Source organism: Mobula birostris, chromosome 8 (genome assembly GCF_030028105.1).
Source record: "Mobula birostris isolate sMobBir1 chromosome 8, sMobBir1.hap1, whole genome shotgun sequence".
Taxonomy (NCBI): Eukaryota; Metazoa; Chordata; class Chondrichthyes; order Myliobatiformes; family Myliobatidae; genus Mobula; species Mobula birostris.
In genome coordinates, this window is record NC_092377.1 from 147486465 (window position 1) to 147508814 (window position 22350).

General features: G+C 43.5%; 1 protein-coding gene across 4 annotated transcripts in view; it reads left to right on the plus strand.

Annotated features, from left to right (window-relative positions):
* Positions 1 to 22350, plus strand: part of LOC140201814 (rho-related BTB domain-containing protein 2-like) — a 90835-nt gene that overhangs the window by 40795 nt on the left and 27690 nt on the right. For all 4 annotated transcript variants that reach the window (XM_072266506.1, XM_072266507.1, XM_072266505.1 and 1 more), the window contains 2 exons: positions 739 to 857; positions 12978 to 13128. In XM_072266506.1, coding sequence (XP_072122607.1) covers positions 739 to 857; positions 12978 to 13128 — 270 coding nt within the window. The remainder of the gene's footprint in view (positions 1 to 738; positions 858 to 12977; positions 13129 to 22350) is intronic.

A 22350-nucleotide genomic window follows, 5' to 3' on the forward strand; every position in this document is an offset into this window, starting at 1 on the left:
ATTATAAGGTGTTGCTCAGAGCACACTTGGAGTATTGTGAGCAGTTTTGGGTCCCTTATCTAAGAAGAGATGTGCTGGATTTGGGAGGGGAGGGTCAAAGGTGTGTCATGAGAATGATTCTGGGAATGAAAAGGTTAATATATGAGGAGCATTTGATGGCCCTGGTTTGTACTCAACGGAGTTTAGAAGACTGAGTGAAGAACTCATTGAAACCTATCGAATAATGAAAGGCTAGATATGTAGTGAAGATGTTTCCTATAGTGGAGGGAGTCTAGGATGAGAGGGCATAGCCTCAGATTAGAGGGATGTCCATTTAGAACAGAGATGAGGAGGAATTTCTTTAGCCAGAGGGTAGTAAATCTGTGGAGTTCATTGCCACAGACAGCTGTGGACGCCAAGTCACTGAGTACATTTAAAGCAGAGGTTGATAGGTTCTTGATTAGTCAGGGTGTTAAAGGGAAGGCAGGAGAACAGGGTTGAGAGGGATAATAAATCAGCGATGATGGAGTGAAAGAGAAGACTCAATGGGCCGAATGGCCTAATTCTGCTCCTATGGTCTTATCGTAATGGATTTCTATGCACCATTATGTTTGTGATTGCAACCACTCAAGGAGAATTGATGCAACCTTCCTTAATTTATCATAAATATTTGTGTGGTGTTAACTGTTCAAGTTTTTCTATACAATTCAAAAGGACAATGTCACCGCGAACCTTTCTATTGTTGTTGTTTTATAACAGATGTGGTATTTAAGATGGACGATGGAACAATCTGTGCCCATAAGCCCTTGCTGATCTCCAGTTGCGACTGGATGGCAGCAATGTTTGGAGGCCCGTTTGTGGAGAGTTCAACCAAAGAGGTAAGGACTCGGACTCGGTACTATCGCACGAAGTATACTGGCTCAAAGGTGGAGTAAAGATCTGACTTCGCAAGTTGGATAGAAATAACACTGGCAAGAGTTATGAAACAGGCTGCCAATCTATCACATAATAAATCATCTGATGGAGTGAAAAACTACAGAAGAGTATGAGGCATTTGGAGCTTATTAGCCCGACTTCATTCACTGGGAACGTGGCTGATCCAATCTTGGTCTCAATACTTCTCACCTACTCTGTCCCCATATCTTTCGTTCCATGGTAACTTGTAGCAAGGTAACACAGGGGTGCAGCTAACAGAGCTGCCATTTCATAGTACCAGCGACCAGGTTCAGTTGTGACACTTAATACAGTCTCTGTGGAGTTCGTCATTCTCCCCAGAGTTATGTGGGATTCCTCCAGTTAGGTGGTTTGGTGGGTTCATTGGCCACATTAAGTTGACCCTTGTGTGTCGCTAAGTGGTGGAATTTGGGAGGAACTGAGGGGAATGTAGGGAAAATTTTATAGAATTGGTGCAAAGGGTGCTTGTTAGTTGGTCGAACTTGGTGGGCTGAAGGGCCGGTTTCTGAACTGTGTGACCAAGTTATGCTAAGTAACAGTCAATCATCACCTTGAATATATTCAACTATCCCCCTCTCTCGCCTATCTGGGAAGAGAATTCTAACTTTTCAGGCCAGTAGGGTCAACCCACTAATCCATTAGAAACTAGAAATAGCATTAGGCCACTTTGCTCCTCAATTCTGTCCCTCCATTCAATATGATCATGACTGATCTATACTGATCTCAACTCCTCTTCTGTGCCAGTTCCCCCATAGCCCTTAATTCCTTGATCTTTCAAATACTTATTGATTTCCACCTTAAATATAATCCAATGATATGGCCTCCACCTCCCCAGGAGCAGAGAATTCCAGAGGTTCATTCAGAAGTTTCTCCAGAATTTTACCCTGGAGGTTTCTACACACCTCAGTTTGAAATGACTCATCTGTTACTTTGTAGCTATACCCCTTTTGTCCCACTAAAGGCAACATCTCAATATCTACCCTGTCGAACCCCCTTAAGATCTTGCCTGTTTGAATGTTTGCCCCTCATTCTTCTGAACTTCAAGGAATACAAACCCAAAATGCCTAGTCTTTCTTGTTAGGACAATCCTGACATCCCAGAAATTAGCCAGATGGTTCTGCTTTAGACTGTCTCCAATGCCAATATGTACTTCTCTAGGTATAGAGACCAAAACTGGGGGGCAGTATTCTAGATGTGGCCTCACCAACACTCTGTAAAGCTGTTACAAACCCTTCTATTCTTAAGCTCCAACTTATTTAAAGATAAAGTTGAACTTTATTTGTCACCTGTGCTTCAAAACATCAAAACGTGCAGTGAAATGTGTCAATCTAGGCATTGCGTGGTCAGCCCACAAGTGTTGGCATGCTTCTGGTGCCAATATAGTATGCCCAGAATTTACCTACCCTACCCCTACACCTTTGGAATGCGGGACGAAATCTGGAATCCTGGGGGGAAAAGTCCCGCAAGGTCACGGGGAGAACGTGTGGAATCCTTACAGCCAGCAGCAGGAAATGAACCCAGAACTCCTGATCGGTGGTGACACTAATCGTCCCGCTGCCTTGTACACTGAAACATGTAGCTCCCTCTGAGCTCTCAGGAGCCTGAATGTTTCAGTAGGATCGCCTGTACGACTGTTACAGCTCAACCTTATTTTCAGGGGCATGACGCGGCTGCTGCAGCGCCAGCGACCCCGGTTTGACTCCGCTATCCGTAAGGAGTTGCGTGTTCTCCCCCATGGCCACGCGGGTTTCGCCCCGCATTCCAAAGTCACGTAGGTCAGTAGGCCACATGGGTATAATTGGGCGGTTTAGGCCCGGAATGTCAGAAGGGCCTGTCTCTGAATAGATTTGTCAGCCCTTCATCCCAGAAATCAACCTGCTCTCAGCACTGCCTCCAGTGCAAGCGTATCGGTTCTTCAGTACAGGGACCAAAACTGCACACAATACTGCAGCTACAGTCACCTTCACCTGTATAACTGCCCTACTTCTAACAAAGGCCTACATTCCATTTGCCTTCCCAGCTATCTGTTGTACCTGCATGCTGGCTTATTGTGTTTCATGTACCAGGAGCACACCCACATCACCACCCATTCCTTTTGTATTGCAGCTTTTTGTAGTATCATTCATTTAAATATTAATTTGCCTTTTCACTTTTCCATATAATCTTACACGTTTCCACTTAATGCTGTCTGTCAACTCCCTGCCCACTCATTTCATCAATCTAGATGCACTTACAAGCCTCCTCACTTGTTCACCTAACTATTTTATACTTCCTGCCCGTTATGCCACTCTATCTGTCAATACTGTCACGCACAGATATAGGATTCTTCTTTGCTGTTTCCGTAACTATTCTTTTTTTGACTGGTCAGGGTTGTTAGCCCTGAGCTGAACCCCAGAACCTAGAGCACCGATGGCCTTGCTCTTAGTGTGACCTCTACCCTTTGACCTCTTTAGTATGGGTGACCCTGCCAAGAGCCAAAGCACAAGGCCCTGACTCCAGCCAACATAACTCTCCAGGTCATTGAGGCATGCAAGCCTCCAAACCTCTCAGACGAAGCTATTTTGTGTTGTCAGAAATTTGCCCACAGTGCACTCAAGTCTTTCATTTAAATCATCATTACAAATAATAACTAGTTGAGACTCCAGCACTGATTCCAGTGGCATCCCACTAGTTAAAGCACATTTATTATCAAAATATGTATACATTATACAATTTGAAATTCATCTCCTAACAGGCAGTCACAAAACAAAGAAACCCAAAAGATCCTATTAATAAAAAAGACCATCAAACACCCAACGTGCAGAGAGAGGGAAAAAACATTGTGCAAACAATAAACACAAGCAAAACTGAGTCCACAAAGAGAATGGAGAGCAAGCTGAACTGGACCGTCCCTTGCCTCGGGCCCCGACACTTGACCTTTTCAATTTGGCTTTGACACTTAAGTTGTCATCCAAACTGATTGTCGATTTGAAAATGACCCATTTATCCTAACTCTGTGTCTTGTGTAACCGTTCCTTTCTTCAAGTCAACCTCAAGCACTCTTCTCTTTTGGGGTATATAGAAATCCAAATATATTCCACCTACTAGTTCCCTTTAACTACCCTGTCTGTAACATCCTCAGAGTCCCAGCAGATTTGTCAAATATTTTACTTTCATAAAAGCTTGTTGATTTTTGCTTGATTCTTTTCCACTTTTCATCATGGCTTGATGAAATTGTATCCCAACATTCTCACAGCAACAGATTTTAACTTTCTTCCTTCCGTCATGCCATTTTATTTGTGGTTTACCTGTACACTGGGATCTTTCCTAATGTACAGATTTTGTTTGATTATAATCAGTGCACCCACTAGCATTCCCATTGTTATACCTATTTTCTCTGTTGCTTAGACCAAATTGATATCTCTCTTTGTACAGGCAAGGAGTCTTCAATGTAAAACTTTAAATGTTTCTATTTCCAAAAATGCTGCCTGAACTGCTGATTCTTCCCCCACCCCCCCGCCCAGTATTTTCTGTTTTTGTTTTGGATATACATCATCAGTAGTTCTTTATTTTCACCCAGCCCGTTCCTCTAAGCCCCCAGAATACAGGCGATATGATCCAGGACTTTAGCTCATTAGTTGCCTAATATTGTTTGTCTGATGACATAGTTTTAAGTTCCTCCTTCCCCATGGCCCTTCGATTATTTTTAATTAACACTGGGATGTTTTTAATGTCTTCCAGCATGTAATCCAGTCCAAAGTAACTGTAAGACTATAATACATAGAAGCAGAATGAGGACATTTGGCCCATCAAGTATGCTTCATGACTGATTTATAATCCCTCTCCACAAGGTACAGCGCAGAATAGGCTCTTGGAGCCGCATTGCCCAGCAAACGCCGACTTAACCTTAGCCTAATTACGGAACCATTTACAATGACCAATTAACCTACCAACCGGTATGTGTTTGGGCTGTGGGAGGAAACCGGAGCACCCTGAGGGATCACACATGGTCACCGGGAGAACATACAAACTCCTTGCAGGCAGCATCAGGAACTGAACCTGGGTCACTGGTACAGTAAAGCGTGTTGCTAACCATTACGCTACTCTGCCGCAGACATTCCTCAATTTACCTTTGCTAATCACGAACTTATGAACCTTCACTTTAAGTAAACCCAATGACTTGGTCTCCACATCCTCCTGTGGCAATGAATTCCATAATTTCACCACCCTCTTGCTAAAGAACTTCCTCCTCATCTTTGATCTAAAGGGACATTCTTATTTTCTGAAGCTAAGCCCTCTGGTCCAAGACTCCCCCAGAGCTGGAAACACCTTCTCTACATCCACTTTATCTAGGCCTTTCAATATTCAATAGGTTTCAATGAGATTCCCCCCTCATTCTTCTAAACTCCAGTGAGTACAGACCCAGAGCCATCAAACGCTCTTCATACGTTAATCCTTTCGTGCCCAAGATCTCGTTAACCTCATCAGGACCCTCTCCAATGCCAACACCCTTTCTTAGATAAGACTCCTGAAATGGCTCATAATACTCTAAACAGGGTTTGACCAATGCGTTATCAAGCCTCCGCATTTCATTTTAACTTTCAAAAGTTCCTACAGTTTATTTATTTCCCATTTATTCCTTCATTTCATCCTATAAGGGCCAATGTTTAACTATTTCCCTTTGTTATAGTATATAAGTGTGGAAGCTTTTACTATATGTTTAATATTTGCTAGTTTTTCTTCACCCTATTATTTTTCATCATCCTTTGCTGACTTACCAATAATGTTACAAATATTCTAACCCCTTTCTTTTAATTTGACACTATCCTTAACTTTGTCTTAACTGAAATTATGCCATGCTTTGATCACATTTTCCTTCATAATGAGATCATGAATTAATCCTGTCTCATTACAGAATGCTAGATCTGAAGCAGCTGGGTCCCTTGTTGGTTGCCTATTGCTCTATGAAATTATCCCAAATACACTTGATGAAATTGTCACTGAGACAATTCTTGTCAATGTGATATATCTAATCTGTATTATAATTAATATCACCTGGTATGTTGCAGTATTTTCTTTCCAGATTCTATAATGTATTGATATATATGCAGCCACACTGTATAGAAACTGTTAATGGCTCATTATTATGATCACATGCACTGAGGTACGGTGGAAAAACCATCCATATAGATCATGCACAGAGTTAGTATGAGGGAAAAGGTTATTTTCCTGTTGAGGTGTAACCCTCAACAGCAACAGAGCTTGTAAGAAAATCTAACTCCCTGAAGAATCTAAAGCTCTACCTCTCCAGACATGTATTGATCTGCTCTATCTTTCTGTTTCTGTACTTGTTGACCCATGGCACTGGTAGCAATCCGATGATTACTACCCCAAAGTGGCATATACAGCACAGTCCATCAGGGGCAAAGACTTTCTCACCACTGAATACATCTACAAGGAGCATTGCCACAAGAAAGCAGTGGACCCCGCCATCCAGGCCACACTCGCTTCTCGCCATCAGGAAGGAGGTACAGAAGCCCCTAGGTCCTACACCACTAGGTTCAGAATTAGTTATTACCCTTCAACCATCAGAGTCCTGAACCGGCGGAGATAACTTCACTTACCTCAGCTCTGAACTAATTCCCCAACTTATGGACTCACTTTCAAACACTCTACAACTCAAGTTTTTCAGTATTATTTATTTTTTCATATTTGTTCAGTTTGTTTACTTTTGTATACATATATATATATATATATACATACACACACACACACACACGCACACATATATACTTTGATAATAAATTTACTCTGAACTTTTGGATTCTATAATTCATTTTCTGAGGCTGGTTGCTTCATATCCACTTAAATCCAAATCAAATTTGCTTGAACAGTTGCAAGGTTGTTTTCTTTATTGTTTGCAGTCTCTTATCTGCATTTCACGTGGCAGATTACTTTATCTCTGAGGAGTAACTAATTTGAGTCAGGCCAGAGTGTAACTATCGCCACCCACATGCATTCAGTTCCGAGAGCAGAAATAACAGGAGGTCATTGAGGTGGTCATGCCTGTGCTAGTTCCTTGAATAATCTATCCAATTTAATTCCATTCAACAAAGGAAAATCAAAGTCTCAAATAAGTATAATGTTTTTTTTCTCTGTAATGTTCCTTTACAATTAAATATCAGACATGGTGCTGGTGACTCTCCATTCTCCTTACCTGTCCATCACCTCCCTCTGTCGCTCCTCTTCATTTCCTTTCTTCCATGATCTTCTACCCTCTCCTATCAGGTTCCCCCTCCTCCTGCCTTTTATCTCTTTCACCAATCAACTTCTCAGCCCTTTACTTCACCTCCACCCGCTCTCCTGGTTTCACATATTGTCTACCACTTTGTACTACTTCCTCCCCTCCCCCCACCTTCTTACTCTGACTTCTCCAGTCCCGATGAAGGTTCTCTGCCCGAAAAGTCGACTGTTTATTCCTTTCCACAGATGCTGCCTGACCTGCTGAGTTCCTCCAGCATTTTGTGTGTTTTGCCTTGGATTTCCGGCATCAGCAGATATTCTTGTGCTTGTGTTGCTGGTGAAATTATACTATTCATTGAAATAATGTCTTTCACATCCAGCTCACAGGGCAGACACATGATCGTCCAGTAATGTAGCTTCTTCTCAGTCAGAGGAGATTGACACATTTAAGCCACAATTTTCAGAGTATTAGAACACTCCATATTTCATAACCAGTTAATTAATATTTCATAAAACGCAGGGAAAAACTACAATAGATTTGGTTCCAGTAAGATTCCCCCAACAGCAGTTGTTAATACAGGTTGGCCACGGCTCATTCAAAATTAAGCTGTGTGGCTGATAGTATTTTCTTTACCCCAAGTTTAGAGAAAAGATGTATCAGGTGGTTTTTGGCAGTAATACAAGCAAGGAAATATTATTTGATAATATTAGCTACCTTTATGTCTTAGTTGCACAGTATAGCTGTACATTGACTTCATTATAGGCTATATAATTCAATTTGCTGTTTAAAAAGTGACATTTATGTTGTTTGTCTCATAATGAGAGGCTGTACAATAATAAAGGGCTGGCATGTACAGATAATGTCTGATCTGGTGCTGCCTGAAGAATGTGGATTTCTTTACTGTTCAGCAGTAATTAAGAGTGATGTTGGTTGATGCAGCCTGCAGATTCTGACCTTCATTCCTGCCTGTAGCACTGCATTGCCTGTTCAAAGGTTACGGTTATTTATAGAGCTGATGACAAAGCAATTGCATTTACGTAATAAGTGCAGAAGATTTTGTTGTGTGATAAATATCAACATAACCACTTTTTAAAACAGTCCCATTAAACAAGAATTTCAAAGGAAATTTAGTTTGTTTATTGAAAACCCCTGAATGTGTGTGAAGCAACACACATCAAAGTTGCTGGTGAACGCAGCAGGCCAGGCAGCAACTCTAGGAAGAGGTACAGTTGACGTTTCGGGCCGAGACCCTTCGTTAGGACTAACTGAAGGAAGAGCTAGTAAGAGATTTGAAAGTGGGAGGGGGAGGGGGAGATCCAAAATGATAGGAGAAGACAGGAGGGGGAGGGATGGAGCCAAGAGCTGGACAGGTGATTGGCAAAAGGGATATGAGAGGATCATGGGACAGGAGGCCCAGGGAGAAAGAAAGGGGGAGAGGGGAAGCCCAGAGGATGGGCAAGGGGTATAGTGAGAGGGACAGAGGGAGAAAAAGGAGAGAGAGAAAAAAAGAATGTGTGTATATAAATAAATAACCGATAGGGTACGAGGGGGAGGTGGGGCATTAGCGGAAGTTAGAGAAGTCAGTGTTCATGCCATCAGGTTGGAGGCTACCCAGACGGAATATAAGGTGTTGTTCCTCCAACCTGAGTGTGGCTTCATCTTTACAGTAGAGGAGGCCGTGGGTAGACATATCAGAATGGGATTGGGACGTGGAATTGAAATGTGTGGCCATTGGGAGATCCTGCTTTACCTGGCGTACAGAGCGTAGGTGTCCAGCGAAACAATCTCCCAGTCTGCGTCGGGTCTCGCCGATATATAGAAGCCTGCATCGGGAACATCGGCCACAGTATATCACCCCAGCCGACTCACAGTGTTGCCTCACCTGGAAGGACTGACTGGGGCCCTGAATGGTGGTGAGGGAGGAAGTATAAGGACATGTGTAGCACTTGTTCCGCTTACGAGGATAAGTGCCGGTAGGGAGATCGGTGGGGAGGGATGGAGGGAATGAATGGACTACTGATATGTCTATCCACAGCCTCCTCTGCTGTAAAGATGAAGCCACAGCGATTCAGGATTAGGTCATTGAGTTCATCCAGGCAGCAGCTGATCCATTCAGACGATCCTGGAAATTGCATTAAGACCAAAAATTCTGCAGATGCTGGAAAACTGGAGCAATGCTCTCAAAATGCTGAAGGAACTCAGCAGGTCAGGCCGCGTCAGTGGAGAGGAAGAAACAGCTGATGTTTCAGGTCTGGATGTCTTGATGAAGGGTTGCGGCCCGAAACGTCAACTATTTATTCCTCTACATGAATGCTGTCTGACCTGCTGAGTTCCTCCAGCATTTTGTGTGTGTTACTCTGGAAACTGCATTGCACCATATTAGTTGAGTTAAAACAGAGCAAAGTGGCAATTGTCTAACTCTGGTTTGCAGCCAACCACTGACTGCTCTATACATTTGGCTATGAAGTAATCACAACCACAAACAGCTAATTAAAAGTCATTGCAGGACAAAGGAGGAACCTGCACTAATATAACTTCCTATCACATCCTTACGTTGTCCATAATGCCACTTCCTGTCAGATTGATGGGATTCACATCACAAAGATGCCTGGCATTACAAAATGACAGAGACATTTTCGATAATGCTAAAAAACCATTCGTGTGTGTGTTTTAGTTCAAAGGTGACAGTGTCTGAGTATAGGCAGACATTTCCAAAATCACAATTAAGTTTTGCAATGAATATATGTAATATATTTGATTCATTATATTGGATCTGAGGAACCAGAGTCCATTATTGAATGGGGTGTGGCTTTGTAACAGTGTCAACTGTGGAGATTGAACAATGCTGAATGACTTTAAAATTCATGTAATTCAGCAACATTGGACTTTACTTCCTCTTTATATTCATTCCCATCTCTTGTGCTCACTGCCTGTCCTGAAGGAGTGTGATTTATTAAAATATGCTGCACCAACCAAGTGGCAGTCGTTAGCAAGCAGGCTTGTCAGCTCTGCTTGGACATTTATTCTTGGGTAATTTATCATAAAGGTTCTTGCTCTACCAGTGGTTACTTGGCAAGTCATTCTCGTGGTTTTCCCTCAATGGTGAAAAAGTGATTGAACTCCTTGTTATCCAACAACACAGAAGGGAAAAAGATGTCAACAATCTGAAGAAAAAGCACACAGAAAATGTGAACAGTTAAGGCAGTCCCTCGTTGCTATATTGCTGTGCCTACATGCTCAGACCTTTTGACTGAAACCTGACCCTGTAACCTTTCGACTCAAAGGCCATGGTATAGCCACCAAACCACAGCTGACCCAAGCTGACCCTGTAGATAGAGAGACAATTTAATATTTAAAATCAGTTCTCAAGAAGGGGCTTCAGCAGGAACCATTCACTCTCACTGTTTGTCGGTGCACCCTGATCTGCTGAATCTTGCCACAATTTTATCTCTCCATTTCCTTATTGGATTATTTTTGACTGCCTTTCAGCTCTCCCCACCTCCAAAAAATTTTACCACCGGTAACAAAGTTGAAGCTTGCTTGTCGCTGTGTCCTAAAGATCACCTTGTGCTGACTCCAGGGCTCTGCTGGCCAGTTGGCACTCCGAGATCTGACAGAGATCGTTTTCATTATGTGATGCAGCCAGCCAGATTTCCTCCCTGCTGCAAATGAACAGCAGCCACAAAATTGCTCTCAGTACACATGTGCAAATTTTTTTTTAAAAAAAACAATAACAATAAATTGTAAGAGTCCTTGAAAGTGAGTCTGTACGTTGCAGAATTAATTGAGAGTTGGAAGGGAGTGAGATTATCCACGCTGGTTCGGGAGCCTGATGGCTGAAGGGTAATAACTGTTCCTGAAGGCTCCTGTACGTCTTTCCCGATGACAGCAGCGAGAAGGGAACGTGGCCTGGATGTTGGGGGTCCTTGATGATGGATGATGCTTTCTTGTGCCAGTGCTCCTTGCAGATGTGCTCAGTGGTGGCGAGGGCTTTGCCAGTGATGTTCCACCACTATTTGTTGACATTTCCATTCTTGGGCATTGGCATTTCCCGACCAGACTGTGGAGAATATCAAAGAACACTAGCCACCATGGGGCTTCTCTTCACCAGCAAGGTTGCTGTGGGCTTGATAAGCTCTAATGCTATCATGTTTATGAATGAGAAGCTCCAGTGCGATCATGTTTGCTGTTGTGTGCTGGGGCAGCAGGCTGAGGGTAGCAGACACCAACAGAATCAACAAACTCATTCGTAAGGCCAGTGATGTTGTGGGCATGGAACTGGACTCTCTCAGGGTGGTGTCTGAAAAGAGGATGCTGTCCAAGTTGCATGCCATCTTGGACAATGTCTCCCATCCACTACATAATTTACTGGTTGGGCACAGGAGTACATTCAGCCAGAGACTCATTCCACCGAGATGCGACACAGAGCGTCATAGGAAGTCATTCCTGCCGGTGGCCATCAAACTTTACAACTCCTCCCTTGGAGGGTCAGACGCCCTGAGACAATAGACTTGTCCTGGACTTATTTCCATCTGGCATAATTTACATATTATTATTTAATTACTTAAGGTTTTATATTGCTATATTTATACTCTATTCTTGGTTGGTGCAACTGTAACGAAACTCAATTTCCCTCGGGATCAATAAGGTATGTCTATCTATCTAGCTATCTCATGACAGCTGCTCAGTAGTGTTAAACATTATATATTCAAACTACTTCAGCTTCAAATTTATTTATCCCGTACATCAAAACGTACAGTGAAAAGCGCCATTGTGTTAATGACCGACACAATCTAAGGATGTGCTGGGGACCGCCTGCAAGTATCAGTACACATTCTGGCGCCAGCATAGCATTCCCACAATGCAGAACAAAACAGAACTAGCAACAAAAAAACAACAGCAAAACAATATCCTTTCCTCCCTCCCACCAACCCACACACAACCCCAAGACAGGCCTTCAGCCTCCAGCATCCAGGGTTCAGCTGTCAGGCTCTGACTCCCAGACCACTGATTGACCTTTGAGCTCCGACCTTTAGTGTCAATTTCCCAGATGGGACGCCAAACTCCAAGCTCAAAGTTCGGAAGCGCCGATTGACCGGCCCGCGTGCCTCCTGCTCGCACAGGTTCCTGGTCACTGGCTAAATACTGAATGAGCTGTGCAGGATGTAGAAGAAAATAGGAAATTCCACATCTACCCCCGCCCACCACCTTTGTTCCGTCCACCGATTACTACTGTACTGCTGTATCAGCCGGAATTGTGTCCTCAGGGTTTCTGAGTGCAATTCGAACTCAGAATTTTCTGACTGAAAGACAGTAGTACACCCTCTAAGCCACAGCTGACACTTTTGGCATAGTTGGATAGCTGGAACTGCCCCAATGACCTGGTTTCTATCCCGACCTGCAGTGCTGTCTGTGTGGAGTTTGCACATTCTACCCCCCCCCAACTACTGTCCCAGTGTTCGGTATCCTCCTACATTCCAAAAACATGCAGGTCAGTAGGTCAATCAGCTACTAATTTGCCCCTAATGTTAGATCAATGGAAAGGCTTGGGGTAGTCGATGGAAATCTGGGAAGAATAAATCAGGACTGCTGGTGGGTCAGGATCAACATGGGTGCTTGATCAGCGCAGAGCTGAAGAGCCTGTTACTGTGCTCAGAACTCTAACTCTGCAATTCTTTGTGGGGCTTTCTGAATTCGAATGTGGGGGCAAAGTGTTACCCGGATCTGCGATGAAGGCAGAAACTTCCAAGACAAGATCACTGCGAGGTGCTGATGTTTATTGCGGTTGGGGTACTGATGAGTTTTTGTATCATCCTAACAGGTGTACTTCCCAAATACAAGCAAGAGCTGTATGCGAGCGGTGTTGGAATATCTGTACACTGGACAGTTCTGTTCTAGCCTGGACCTGGATTCCATGGAGCTCATTGTATTGGCAAACCGCCTCTGTCTACCTCACCTGGTAGCATTAACAGGTAAGGGTTTTGATCTCAGCATGATCAGATGTATTTATTCTGTGTACCGCGAAGCACACCGTGAACTACATTAACAACCAACACAGCCGAGGATGTGCTGGGGCCAGCCTGCAAACGTCACCACGCGTTCCGGTGCCAACAAAACGTGCACAGTAGCATGGTGATTAGCACAACGCTTTACAGTACCAGCGACATGGGTTCAGCTCTCGCTGCTGTCCATAAGAAGTTTGCACGTTCTTCCCTGTGACCGTGTCAATTTCCTCCGGGTGCTCCAGTTTCTTCCTTCATTCCAAAGATGTACATGATGATAGGTTAATTAGTCATTGTAAATTGTCCCGTGATTAGGCTGGGGTTAATTCGGGGGTTGCCGGGTGGCACAACTTGAGGGGCCGAAAGGCTGTATCTCAATAATTAATTTATAGATAGATAGCCCACAAACTATTCAGCATCAACAACAATGGAACAAAACAAGATGACAACAGCAAAACAAATACCTTCCCCACTCTCCAACCGACCAAACCCCTCGCACGCCCTTACAGGCCATGTAGTGGAGCAGATCGTTCGGGATTCCTAATGAGATGGTCAGACGGTGTGGAAGTGGGCCACCATGTCTTCGTTGATCTTTAAGCTGACAAAATATGGTGGGTATAGCCCAGTCAGTCCAGGCAAAGCCCCCCTCACCATTGAGCACATCTGCAAGGAGCACTGCCTGCCCCACCATCCAGGCCATGCTCTCTCCCCATTGCTGCTGTCGGGAAGGAAAGAAGGAGCCTTAGGTCCCACACCACCAGGTTCAGGAGTAGTTAGTACCTTTCAACATTCAGGCTCACCTGAACCAACATGGATAACTTCACTCACCTCCACTCTGATCTGATCCCACAACTGACGGACTCACTCTGCAAGTCATGTTCGCAGTGTTACTTATTTACCTGTATATATTTTTATTATTTGAATATTTTGTATTTTCACAGTTTGTCCTTTTTTTTGCATATCGATTGTTTGTCAATCTTTTTGGGTAATTTTTGATCCTTTGTTCTAGTCATAGTCATAGTCATACCTTATTGATCCCGGGGGAAATTGGTTTTCGTTACAGTTGCACCATAAATAATAAATAGTAATAGGACCATAAATAGTTAAATAGTAATATGTAAATTATGCCAGTAAATTATGAAATAAGTCCAGGACCAGCCTATTGGCTCAGGGTGTCTGACCCTCCAAGGGAGGAATTGTAAAGTTTGATGGCCACAGGCAGGAATGACTTCCTATGATGCTCTGTGTTGCATCTCGGTGGAATGAGTCTCTGGCTGAATGCACTCCTGTGCCCACCCAGTACATTATGTAGTGGATGGGAGACATTGACCAAGATGGCATGCAACTTAGACAGCATCCTCTTTTCAGACAACACCGTGAGAGAGACCAGTTCCATCCCCACAACATCACTGGCCTTACGAATGAGTTTGTTGATTCTGTTGGTGTCTGCTACTCTCAGCCAGCTGCCCCAGCACACAACAGCAAACATGATAGCACTGGCCACCACAGACTCGTCAACTGGTCAGCACAGATTTTACTGCGAATGCCTGCAACCAAATAGGGTAGTATGTGGTGATAATAAACTTACTTTCAACTTTGTTGCACTCAATTACACTGATCCTACTCTAATCAGCTGACACTGGAGCCAGCCATCCCACTGACCTGCATGTCTTTGGCTTGTGGGAGGGAGTGAATCACCTAGAAAAAGTCGTGTAGTTACAGGGAGAACATGGGTTCTGCACACAAAAATCACTCCAGGTCAGGATCAAACTCAGCTTCGCAACTGTACTATTCCAGAGTATTAAGATAAGATAGATAGGCAACCGTTAGTCTTGTGAGACCATGGATTTGTGCCTTCCAGGGCGCAGGCCTGGGCACGGTTGTATGGAACACCGGCAGTTGCCCATGCTGCAAGTCTCCCCTCTCCACGCCACTGATGTTGTCTGAGGGAAGGGCACTAGGGCCGATACAGCTTGGCACCGGTGTTGTCACAGAGCAATGTGTGGTTAAGTGCCTTGCTCAAGGACACAACACGCTGCCTCAGCTGAGGCTCGAACTAGCGACCTTCAGATCACTAGACCGACGCCTTAACCACTTGGCCACGCGCCAACACGAGATTGAATAAAATTGCAGAAAGGTTGGACTTTAATAAAAATAATAACCTGTTAAATAACTTTCTTGCTGTGATTGTGACTGCTGTTAGTTCAGCAACAGTAATCTCACCAACAGTATGTCAAAAGCTCATGCGTTCAAGCTGCAGAACAAAAGTTAACAGTGCATTTACACTGTCCACATGCACCATCAAGAGTGATCCATTGCTAAAAGTGCTACTTTTCAGATGAGACATTATAGTACGATTCCTTTGTCCTCCCAGGGAAGGCATGTTATGATGATGAGTAGGGGATTTCTCCCCAGTAGTCTGACTAGTATTTGTCCTCTAAACAGCAACTAATATCAGAATCAGAATTAGAATCAGGTTTAATATCACTGAAATTTATTGTCATGCAGCAGCAATGAATTGTAATACATAAAAACTGTAAATTACAGTAAGATGTATATATATTTTAAAAAGTTAAATTATTAGCACAAATTGAGAGAGGGGAGAAAAGAGATGAGGTAGTGTTCATGGGTTCAAATGTCCATTCAGAAATTGATGGCGGAAGGGAAGAAGCTGTTCATGAATTGCTGAGTGTGTGTCTTCAGGCTCCTGTACCTCCTCCCTGATGGTGGCAATGAGAAGAGAGCATGTCCAGGATGATGGAGGTCCTAAAGGATGGATGCCGCCTTTTTGAGGCATCGCTCCTTGAAGATGTCCTGAATGTTGGGGAGGCTAATGCCCACGATGGCCTGACTGAGTTTATAACTTTCTGCAGCTTAAGTTGATCCCATTTAGTGGAATTCCCATACCAGACAGTGATGCAGCCAGTTAGAATGCTCTCCACAGTACGTCTGTAGAAATCTGCGAGCGTCCGGTGACATTCAAGATCTCCTCAAACTCCAATTGAAATATGGCTGCTGTCACACCTTCTTTCTGAAATGCTGGACCCAGGACAGATCCTCAGAGATGCTGACACAGAGCCAGGAGCTTGAAATTGCTACCCATCTTTCTCTGTCTGTAAGGAGTTTGTACTTTCTCCCCATGACCACTTGGGATTCCTTCAGGTGCTTCAGTTTTCTCCCACATTCCAAATGATGTACGGGTTACGGTTAGCAAGTTGCGGGCATGCTACATTGACGGCAGACGCATGGCGATATTTGAGGGCTGCCCTCCCTGGCACAACCTTTGGTTCTGTTGACCATTGACACAAACAATACATTTCACTCTTATGTTTCAATGTTCATGTGACAAGTAAGGTTTACCTTGAACCTTTATCACACCTTATAGTTTGCCCCTTCTTTAAGATATTTTGGAAAGCAACAAAGTAGGGTTTTGTCAATAAAGATGATACCAGCTGCAATCTGACTAAATAACATGGTTCCTCTGAGGAGAGCACCCTTGCCTACATTTTCTACACATTCCCATCCTACGTGTTATGGATGTCACTTCAAACCCTGAGAGACAATGAAAGATAAAGCAGAATAAAGAGAGCAGGGTACCGGAATATAATTAATACAGTTACTGCTGCTAGCAATGATGTTTTCAACTATTTTCTAAGTTTGTTTTAACCCAGTTTTAGAAGTAAAATTTCAAGGGATGTTTCATTATAGGCAGAAAGGAAAAACTGATGGATTACTCATGTGATTCAAAATGAGGTCACTGCAGCGGCAAGGAATGATAATGGCCCAGAAACTCAAGTTATGAGTGGAGAGAAGAAATAATAAGGATAAGAAGTAGGCCCCTGAACAGTAGGACACTGTATAAAGAAATAGTGGGAGTTTGTTAAAATAAAATGGTACTACAATAATTACGGGTAACTTTGATGATCAGGGTCATCTCGAGCAATCAAATTGGCAAGGATAGACAAGTTCATAGAATATATCTCAAAGTAAAATGTTGCATAATTATCAGGGTGCGAGCTATTTTAGATCTGGTAGTGATTCCCAAGGCAGGGTTAGTGAATAATTCATAGTAAGGCATACTTTAGGAATGAATCATTGTAGCAAGGCGGATCTTCATATTAAGTAAAAGGGTAAGAAACTCACGTCTGAAATGATTGTCCAGAGTGAAAAGGCATCAGAGGTTAAGGGGAGGGGACAGCAATATTGTATTGAGATGGGTGATCCGCCATGATTGCACTGAACTGGCCGCAGGCTCAAAGGGTAAATGGTCTATTCTTGCTCCTATTTTGCAATGCTTCTTCTGTGCCCCAAATCCAAAATAAAGACAATTGCAGAAGTTCAAAGAACCTCAGCTGATAAGAAATATTGAGGCTCTGGTCAAAAAAGAACCAGGAAGCTTAAATTGGGTTTAGGAGGTTAGGACAAGAGCGAATCCCTTGTGACTATAAAATGATTAAGAATACTATTAAGAAGGAAGTCAGGAGGTTAAAGAGAGGGTATGAGATGGATCTGGGGGGGGTTAAGGTTATGGGAAGTCCCGATAGGTTCTGTAGCTATATAATACGTTTGTAATTAAAATGTGCCAGGGAGAGAGTAGGTCACATTAGAGATCAGCAGGGCTGCCAGTGTCTTGAGCTGCTGAAGATATGTGAGGTTTTTGACAAATATTTCTCCTTGGTGCTTGTTGATGAGAAAATCGTAGTTGCTCAAGATGTAAGGAGAACAGGTGGAAATGTTTTGGACTACGTTTGTATTACCAGAGATGAGATACTTTTTGAATATTATTTTTTATTTAGAGATACAGTACTGTTAGAGGGTTTTCTGCCCAATGAGCCAACGTCACCCAAAAACACCCATGTGACCACTTAACCTATTAACCCGTACGACTTTGGAATATGGGAGGAAACCGGATCACCCAGGGGAAACCCACACAGTGACGGGCAGAACATACAAACCCCTTACAGTCAGCAGCAGGCATTGAACCTGGGTCACTGGCGCTCTAATAGCTAAACACTATGCTATTTGTAGCCTTACAACACATCAAGGTGTATAAATCCCCAGGGCCTGAACCTGTGCATCCTCGGACTTTGTGGGAGGCTGGAAAAGCATTTGCAGAGATATTTGATTCATAGTTAGGTACTGGCGAAGTTCCCAAAGACCAGAAGATGGCTAATGCTTTTCCATTGTTCAAGGAAGGTAGTAGGACAAGTCAGGGAATTACAGGTCAGTCAGCTTAACATCAGTAGTGGGGAAGTTAGTGAAGGGAATTCTGAGGGACAGGTTCTATCAGTATTTGGATAGACAGACTCTGATTAGGGAGAGTCAATGTGACTTTGTGTGTAGGATGTCATGCTGAAGAGTTTTTTGAACAGATAAGTGAAGAAGACGTGGAGAGTAATAGATGTCGTATATTTGGACTTTAGCAAGGCCTTCAACAAGGGCTGCATGGTTGGCTGGTATGTAAGGTTATGTCCCATGGAATTAAGGGAGAGCTAGTAAAGTAGATTCAAAGTTGGCTCAGAGGTAGAAAGTAGAGGCGGTGGTTGAAGGTGAGCAGTAGTGAGCTACAGGGGTCGGTGTTGGGGCCCTTGTTATTCATTATTTACATAAATTATTTGTATGCAAGTGCATAAGGTGTGCTCGGTAAGTTTGTGGATGACACAAAATTAAGAGGCATTGTAGGTCGTGAAGAAGGTTATTGTAGATTACAAGGGCGTCTTGATGAGTTAAGGAAAGTGGGCAGAGGAGTGGCAAAAAGATTTCAATACAGATAAATGTGAGTGATGCATTCTAGAAAGGCAAACCAGTGTAGAATTTATTAATGTAGAACGTAGAATTATGAATGGTGTAACGGAACAGAGGGACGTCAGAGTACGTGCATAGTCTGTTGAAAACAGGTAGACAGGGTGGTGAGGGAGGTGTTTAATTTTCTGACCTCCATCAGTCAGAGCACTGAGTATACGCGTCGCAGTTGTATAAGTCATTGGCGAGGCCGCACTTGGGGTACTGTGTGCGGTTTGGGTTGCGCTATCACAGGGGAGATGTGGTCAAACTGGCGAGAGTGTGAGAAAAAATTGATGAGGATGTTTCCTGAAATAGAGGGCATGAGGTATAGGACGAGGATGACAATGCCAGGTCATCATTCCTTAGAGCACAGGAGAATGAGGGATGACCCTTTTTTAAGATTATGAAGACACGCAGTCCTCTCTTATTGTCATTTAGTAATGCATGCATTAAGAAATGATACAATATTTCCTCCGGTGTGATATCACAAAATACAGGACAGACCAAGACTGAAAAAACTGACAAAACCACATAATTATAACATATAGTTACAACAGTGCAACAATACCATAACTTGATGAAGAAATCCATGAGCACAGTAAAAAGTTCAAAGTTTCTCAAATGTCCCACGTCTCACGCAGACGGGAGAAGGAAGAAAAACTCTGCCTGCCATGCTCGACCACAGTCCGACTCTGAGTCATCCGAAAACCTCGAGCTCTGATCAGCCCTCCGACACCGAGTACCAAGCGCCATCTCTGTCCGAACAATTCGACCTCAATCTTGGTAGCCAACAGCAGGCAAAGCTGGGGAATTTGAGGCCTTCCCTCCGGAAGATTCCCGATCGTGCAGTAACAACGGCAGCGAACTGGCGTTTCAGAAGTTTCTCCAGGTGTTCCTCTGTGCTTTCACGTCCACTCTCCATCAAATCAGAATTGTCCACGGCCCCTATTTAACGGGTACGATATCATTTATCACTGGAGGGCTGCGCACACGCGGCACGCTGCTCTCTCTCCTCCCGCCTCATATACCTTATAGAGATGTTCAGGATTATGAGAGGCATAGATACGGTGGAAGGTAACAGTCTTTTCTCAGAGTAGGGGAGTCCAAAGCCAGATGAAGTAGTTGAAGCAAGTTCAAAGTCACCATTTAAGAAGCACTTGGATAGGTTAGTGAAGGAGTCGGAATTAGAGGGATATGGGCCCAAAGCAGGAAACTGGGGCTAACTGAGTGGGTACCATTGTTGGTATGGACTCATTTCGACAAAAAGCCTACATAACCCTATGGGTGTTAGAATGTCAACGATTTGCCGTTCTCTGCGTGACAAAGTTCCTGTAGACCTCAGTTGTAGCTGCCTGCCCCCTAATCTTGTAACCACATCACTATGTTCAGGTGGATGTGTCTCAATATCCACCCTGTTATGCCCCCTTAGTATCCTATATGTTTCAATAAGATCGCCCCTCATTCTTCTAAACCACAAAGAATATAGAACTAATTTATTTAGCTGCTTGTAATTCATCCCTGGAATTAGCCTAGTAAATCTCTTTTGGACTTCCTCTGAGGCTGATAAATCCTTTATCAAATAAGGGAGGGGGTCGAAACTGTGACAATATTCCAGGTGTGGCTTCACCAATTGTTAATTGTTAACAATTGTTATAATACTTCTCTATTTCCAAACGTCCACCCCCTTGCAATAAAGGACAATTGCCTTCCTATCTGTTTGCCACACCTACCTGCTAATCTTTTATGATTCATACACAAGAACATCTAGATCCCTCTGTAGTTTGCTGTCTTTTTCTATTTAAATAGGTCCGGCTTTAGACATCTCTTTCTGCAATGCATAACCTTACACTTTCTCACGTTAAGCTCATTTGCCAGATTTTTTTCCCCACTCAATTTCGGTGAAGAGCCCAGCAACCGTCCTGCAAGCTCTCCCACCTATTCCTATGTTGTTAACTAATCTGAATATTTTACACTTCCCCCTCCCCTCCCCTCCTGCAAGCCAATAAAACAACATCTGGGATCTTAAGTAGACTTACAATGGAAACGGTGTAGGCTTGGCTCACTGGGTTGATTTGTGGGCTGGGGGTTGGTGTCTGACAAAAAGTTAAGCAGGTGGTTTCAAAGAATGTGAGGTGATCCATTGAAACCTGAGATCCTGAGGTGCTTAACAGGGTGGATATTGAGAGCAAGTTTATTCACTGGTGGGGTGGGGGGGTGGGGGAGAATCTACAACTGGGTGTAAATTAAGAAAGAGATGCCAACACTTAAGATGGATATGAGGAGGAATTTCTTTCCTCCGAGCATTGAATTTTTGGAATTCTCTATCTCAGAGAGCTCACTGAATATATTCAAGACGGATCCGATCACAAACAAGAGAAAATCTACAGATGCTGGAAATCCAAGCAACACACACACACAGTGCTGGAGGAACTCAGCAGGCCAGGCAGAGGTTGTCAGACATTTGAAGCACAAGGGAGCCAAGGGGCATGGAGAGAGTGCAGGAAAGTGGTGTTGGGGCCAAGGGTGGATTAGCCACAATCTTATTGAATGGTGGAACAGGCTTGGGTTACTGATTGCACTCCTGTCTCCTGTGTTTTTGAAAATATTTTAATATTAGCAAGCTGAAATCCATCCAAATTAATGCATGTTTTTTTGTTAAACAGAGGTTGTAAAGGATATGGGACAAAGGCAAGTACATTAAGTCACAAATGTGTCATAATGTGTGATTGAATTGAATTGAGTGGGTTAAATGGTCTCCTGAGAAATCTCCTTTAAATCTTTTCCCTCTCCCCTTTACCTTTAGACTCTCTTACTGTGGGGAAAAATACTGTGACTATCTACCCTCCTATAGTTTTATTATCCTCCATAAGGTCACCCCTCAAGCCTCCTCCTCTCCAGAGAAGACCTAGACCATCCAGCCTCTTATAACTCAGGCCCTCATTCCTGTCTATCTTTTCTGCATTCTCTCTCGCTTAATCACATTCTTTCTATAGTATGGTGATCAGAACTGCATCAGTATCCCAAGTGTGACCTAACCAATGACTTGTACAGCTGTAACATGACATCACAATTCCATGCCTTGGCTGATGAAGGCAAGCATGCCTAGCACTAACCTGTCAGCTTGTATCGCCACTTTTACAAAACCGTGAGGGGTGCCCCAAACCCTTGCCATCCGGTAACACTTCGGTGTCCTGCTTTTCACTGGAGAAGTTCTGGCCTAGTTTGTCTTCCCAGAATGCATCACTTTGCATTTGTCAGACTTAAATTCCATCAGCTATTCCCTCGACCACTTTCCCAGATGATCCAGATTCTTCTGTAACCTTAGACGGCCTATCCTACCTACCCATTATAACCACTAATTTTGGTGTTATCTGCAAATTTACTAAGCGTGCCACCAACATTCTCATC